The 6,696-nt window shown below is 38.5% G+C and overlaps 1 protein-coding gene across 1 annotated transcript; it reads left to right on the forward strand.

Moving 5' to 3' along the window:
- Positions 1-235: 235 nt before the first annotated feature.
- LOC116399055 (dihydropyridine-sensitive L-type skeletal muscle calcium channel subunit alpha-1-like) lies at positions 236-5,595 on the forward strand. Its single transcript, XM_031875900.1, has 4 exons — positions 236-465; positions 717-822; positions 5,190-5,329; positions 5,568-5,595. The coding sequence occupies exons 1-4, from the start codon at positions 278-280 to the stop codon at positions 5,593-5,595; spliced, it is 462 nt and encodes a 153-aa protein (XP_031731760.1). The 5' UTR covers positions 236-277.
- The last annotated feature ends 1,101 nt before the right edge of the window (positions 5,596-6,696 follow it).

Below are 6,696 nucleotides of genomic sequence, written 5' to 3' on the forward strand. Positions count from 1 at the left end.
TGTCTATATTTATTCTCTTGACCACACAGCTGCTCAGTAAACCAATCCCCTACAAGTAGAGGGGACAGCTGCCATTCCACAGATATAGACAGAGAAAGAGGGGGAGCTCAGTCAAACCATCAGACAGAGAGTGTGATAGAGATGATTGAGAAAAGTTGAGAAGGGTTACGAATGAGTGGACAGAACTAGCCAACAGCACTACTGCATTTTAAAAAGGACCTCTTGGAATACCACCTCCAAATCAAAGTAAACTTGGTGCAAATCTCTTGAAGCCACAATGGCAGACAGCAGCAGTCCCCCATTGTCATCCTACATCATGGATGAGGAAACTCTGAAGAGAAAACAAAAGGAGAAGCTAAAGAAGCTGATGTCTACAGGAGGCAACCCGAGGCCTGCACGTTCTCTCCTCTTCTTGACACTCAGGAATCCCTTCCGCAAGTCATGCATCAGTATTGTGGAGTGGAAGTATCCTGCTGTAGTAAAGTGTCCCTATACATTACATTTTACAATGACATTTGATGTAATTGTAGCTACCTTACACCATATTTACTTTCAGTAGTCATTAAATGGTATATGTTTGGAGTTCTAGTAGTAGCACAGCTGTAGGTGTATGTGTGAGTGTGTGTCAAGGTGCTTGTTATTTAATTTGTGTAATGTGGGAAAATCTATATGAGCTATGGTGATTAGCCTGGAAGCTTCCTATAAATCACTTTCAGACCTTTTGAAATCATCATCCTACTGGCCATCTTTGCCAACTGTGTGGCCCTGGCTGTGTACTTGCCCATGCCTGAGGAAGACAGCAACAACACCAACAGCAACTTGGTACGTCAGCATGCTTGTGTTAGTTTTTATAATATACTGTAGATACTGATGGTGGTTTAGGCCAGTGGTTCTCAAAGTTGGTACCCTGGGGTGCATTGAGGACAGGCCATATAATGTTTTTATAAGGTTTCAATACATTGCAACATTTACATTATCTATATTTTCTGTCACGTTTGCAAACAATCAAAATCGAAGAAAAGATCAATCCATACAATTGACCACATTGGTAACTGTTTAATGCAGTTGAGTCTCAGCTGAAGACATGACAACTCGCAGTTACTGGTTGTCATAGAAACACCACACACTTTATTGCTCTGCAGTTTTTCAGGAGCTCAGCAGTCAGAAAAATAGTGACCATAAGACAGATGTCAACATTTGCAGAACAATTTGAGGTGTAACTTTGCAGTAGTAATACAATGCAGTACATTTTATCAAATTTGGCTGGTAGTGTTTCAGACAGATCAGCGCACACAAACAATGTAAAGCTATACAGGGGAGCTATAATCTGTCTGGGTAACAAGCACTATAACTTTAAAATGTCTCCACCAATGTCAATGAGTCGGTTTTCTATTCAATGATTTATGATCTACACGGAGAAGAAAGAAGGTTTTGAGAAGTTATAGTTGAGCTATAATTGCTGCTCGACACATGACAGCGCTATCGTACACTCCTCTCTTGAAAGACTACGAGTGGCAAAGAAGACAATGTGGCATCTATAATTAACATAGCCCTCTATGTCTATGCAGCCCAGAAATACCAGGCTTAAAATCACAAAATGACCACCATGACACAAAATGCAAGCTCAGTACGCAGCAGGTAGGTTACTAGGCCACTACACTGCTGCCGAGACACACGAGAGGAGTACCTGCACCGTGGAAACTGAAAGAGGAGAGGAGAGCACCGACTAGATACAACCTGTCAACACATCATGCTACAACTTTATTGCTGATTAACGCAAAAAGAAGCTCGCAGGGTTCTCTTTTTCATGACTAATCCAGTGTTTCCCATTAATTACATACACTCTAGGTAGGCCCACCACAGTATCATAATGAACCAGAAATATGCTTACACTTCCCGGTTGGGGTCCACTCTCTGCATGGGACAAAAAATTCCACAGGGATCCTGTTCAGGATGACCTAGACCAGGGCTGTCAAACTCATTTTCACTCTGGGCCACATCAGCATCATGGTTTCCCTCAAAGGGCCGGTTGTAACTGTAAGACTGTATAACTGTAACTACTCCTAACATATTGTTAAATAACTGTCTCTGCTTTTGATTATTGTTTATTCAAGTGTAAAAATATTGTACATGCAGTTATATCAATGTAAAAATATATTTAAGCACATTTCTGTTATTATAACATAAATCATTTTAATTTAGGGTGAAGAAACCCACATTACTCTATCAAAGATCAAACTTTTAAAGAAAATAACAAAGACAAATATCAAACACAAGTTATTACATTAACTTTGTTCAAAGCTATTTTTGTCACCTCTCTACATCACTAATGTCCCTCCCTGCCGTCGTCCCGTGCATGGCAGCTACATCCAAGAGTTCCTCACTGAGAGTCAGGTCTGCCTTGAGCCTCTTATAAACATTGATAGATGATGTATCTCGTCTCTTAGCTAGCTGTGTTGTTAGATTGCTGCTAGTTCCTGAACTCGGTCTGCGATGGTGTTTCTTCACAAACTGACATTTGTAAAAGTCTGTATCTGATCGGAGCACACCTGCTCACAGACCTTTAGCATGCACTGGGCTGTAGCTTCTGTAAATATATTCTGCTGTGATTGCAGTCTGCCTTTTAATTCTTGGATAATTTGATGTTTTTCTTGGAGGCTAAATTTAGCTCCGTGTTTGGTGTCAAAATGCCGACGTGAATTGTATCCTTCATCACCGACACGCATCATAACACAGAAGACAGACCTGTTTTTCTCCCTGAAGCACAGACATGTATTCGCTTTCCCATCTTGAATTACATCTTCTTCCCTCTGCATCAATCTTTCTCTTCGTGGACATTTTGGGATTATTTGTCGATCTTTTTCAACTCAATCACTTGTTGGAAAACCGCTTTACGGGCTGTTCCCTCTCCTGTCCACCTGTTTTTAAAAAAAAAAGGTAATAACTAATTAACCATATTGTTACCAAGTGACTGTTAGGAGGACAAGTAATCAATGTCCAGCCACGGTGATAATACTTCACAACATGCTATCTCATAATTTCGACCATGGGGATATTTTTATTTTCAAGTCTAACCAACTTTCGACTTGACTTTTCCAAATTAATTTTTGCTGGTGGATTCGCGGGCCACATAAAATAACGTGGCGGGACGGATTCGGCCTGCGGGCCTTGAGTTTGACACGTGTGACCTAGACTATGTCCATATTACATTTCATGTGATTTTACTGTTTTTGAGAACATTTCAGGAAAGTTTGCTATAATGATATAATTTATAATTTCCTCATATTTGAACTGATACAAAAACAAATCCTTAAGACATTATGAGAAACTTTAAATTCAAATCCAGTTAAGGATCACCCATTTACCGTACAGTTTTGAGTAATTTTTAGGCCCCCATATTTCATAAATTGAACATTTCAAATAAATTCCAATTTAAGATTACCTAGCGAGTTTTGAATAATAGCATTTGTATCTCCTGTTCCAAATGTTAATGTTTTTCATATCATACAATATTTTAGCCCACCATGATTATACACTTTTATTCTCTGCCTTATGCTGTGTTCACACCAAACGCAAAGTTTGGTTGCTTTGCTAACTTTGTAGCTGCTCCATCAACACTCAAAATAACATCATATAGGCGTAAATATGGCGGCAGCGTTATTGTTTTACAATGTGGTTTATACACATACATTTATACACACAGTTTCGTCTGGTCTCTGTATAAATATGAGGTATCGTAGAGATCTGGGTGTCCACATACGGCTACCATATTTTTTTCCTCCATTTCTGATTCAAGAACGTCAATGATGACAGGAGGAAAATCTCAACGCTGATAGGCTTTCGCGACAGCGTCACATTATTTGTTGCTTGAGTTGAAATATTTGAACTACACATTTGATTTTTTTTTCTTTTGATTCTTTTGTCCACTCGCGTCCATTTCGCTGCTTTGCATTGACTTTGTATGTAATCTCGTCACGCAAAATATTTGCTTTGCATTTGGTGTGACCACAGCATCAGGCTACTTTTATTAAAAATAGCATTCAAGCTGCATTACATAATGTTTGTAATCTCATTTTACATTATAATACACTAAAACAAAGTCCCTCAATTTTGCCATACAATTCTTATCTTGGTACTGCTTTTCTGTGGCTATAGACTAAGATTGAACTCAAATACTGTATAACGGCAATGCAGGCACCACAGTTCATATGGGTCTCATTCAATATTTGGGAAGATTGAATAATGCCTAATTATTCAAAATATAACCTGTCAATAAAATAATAATATAAAATATATATATATACTGTGTATATATATATATATATATCACGTGTGTATGGACGAAGACATCAATTTTGGTTGGTTATTACATAATGCACAGTATTATTACATTTTATTTTCAAAGAATTGCAGATCCCTCATTTTGTAATGATTGATTAAAAAATGCGGGATCATTTATTACTTATTGTGTTTGGACCTTTTTGTTGAAGTTACACATTTCCAACAATGTCAACAAAAACTGAACATTGTAAAGTTGGTAAAGATAGATCTGTTGTAGCTGTTGTATTGGACTACATTAGGTTGTACAGATGTACCCACTGAGATTATAACTTGACATCAGAATTTCTACAAAACAACGAATGATCCACCAAGAAGATAATGAACTTCTATGAACGATTATTTTGTATTACAATGATTAATGAACTAATTTGAATTAATTTGATTTGATTATACCCAAGGACAATGATACACGGACAATACTAGGCCTATGTACCAGTTTAACACTCCTGAAGGGCACTGTGTGTGTGCTGCGCCTTTTAAAATAGACATTCACTGAATACCTTTGCTGAAATGGGAGAGGCCATAAAGCCTTTCAGTGGTGTGTGAGTTTGTAAGTGACATGAATAGACAGAAGTTGATAAACTCTCATAAAGAAACATGAGCAGGGGAGGTGACTTCACTACTCAACCTACAGTGTAAGCCCTGAGTGAAAACAACACCTTGACACTGACGCCTCATCAACACAGGTACAACAGAAGAAATAACTCGAGAACTTCTAATATGTTCAAAAAAATTACAAATATGTCAGAATGCTGTCAGTAAATATAAGCAACCAATGTACTCAAACAAGTTATTTGAGACTACAAGTAACACAGATTCAAACAAAAGCCATTGTGGTTGTTTTACAGGAAAGCCTGGAGTACATCTTCCTCATCATCTTCTCTATAGAATGTTTCCTGAAGATCATTGCCTATGGATTTCTATTCCATACAGATGCTTACTTAAGAAACTGCTGGAACATTCTGGACTTTGTTTGTGTATCCGTTGGGTAAGTGTATAAGTTCCTGTTGAGGGCATTGTGTTTGTAATGTAATGTTCTGAATGGCCACATTACTATATGCTGTTTATGTTGTGTCATTGCTTTGCAAAATAGTGGTGAAAAGGTAGTGATAGTGTTTGAGTCAGCTCATTCCAAGAGGAACGTGGGTTTGATGCTGACCCTGGTCCATACTGCCCTTGCAAGTGGTCCTGTGTTACCTGTTGTGATGATGATTGAACCTTTTCAGCTGCATCTCTCAGATAAACCTAAGATAAGAGGTTTGTGTATTGTGTGTGTGTAGCAGTTGGTCTAATGCTGCTTTACCATGAGCCTGGTCGGTCCACATTAATTTCGCTGCACCAAGTTGTGAACACGTGTGTTTCCACTGAGTCCTGACAGCAGGACAGAGTCGCAGCGAGCTGCACCATTGAGGTCTTGGTATCCTCTGCTAATTTATTCAGTTGGAGTTTAGTTTCATTGCACTACACTCCGTAAGTTACTGCAGGAAACCAAACATGTCCTGTTACTGCTTCTTAAACCAGTGAGGCTGTAGTATGCTTATCGCCAAGTTCAACAATAAAAGCAGGTGAACACCAAAATACATGAACATATTTGTCACTAATTGGTAAGCAGATCAGTTTGAAAAAGAATAAATAAATAACAAGCAGCCACAGTTATGAAGAGCAACAGACTCTTACTGCTTTTTCTGCAAACCAGCACGCCTTCATCACATAATCTAGATACGCTTTGGTTTACTTCGCCGGGCTGTGCAGTAGAACATCCCTCACACTCTGCCAGCATGGCTTGGGCGCTGGTGGTTTTTCACCGCTCAGTTTAACACAACTATTTCACCACTATCAATAAATGAAAGCACCCTGGTTTCTACTGTAACACTCCTTAGACCATGTGTATCTAAATTAAACACTTCCAGTACCAACACGCCTGTAGGCTTCATTGACCTGAAAGAAAGCACAACATATTGGATTATTTTGACTACAACAAATACTCAGATTAAACCTATTGTGCTATTCATCATAGACTAGTTTGTGTCAACATTTGACACGGACATTTGTTTTAAAACACTTTCAATATTTTTAGTAGTGACACAAAATAGCATCTGTTGTGTTCCCGTCCATGATTTTATATATAAATAAATAATTTAGCTGCACAGAATCAATTGTGAGTAAGACCTCACAAAATCTTTATATACCAGAGCTGCGAGAAAAGCTCCATATTATCTATATAGTTTGTGAGAATGCCCACAGGTAGCTCTGTGAGTAAAACATTCTGTGAGTAAATGTTCCTGTCGGGGTAGCCATGGAAAGCAAGAAGGGGAGTGAGGTGTGTGTGTGTGTGTGTGTGTCTGTGTGTGTTCA

Source organism: Anarrhichthys ocellatus, unplaced genomic scaffold (genome assembly GCF_004355925.1).
Source record: "Anarrhichthys ocellatus isolate YVR2014 unplaced genomic scaffold, GSC_Weel_1.0 scaffold99, whole genome shotgun sequence".
NCBI lineage: Eukaryota > Metazoa > Chordata > Actinopteri > Perciformes > Anarhichadidae > Anarrhichthys > Anarrhichthys ocellatus.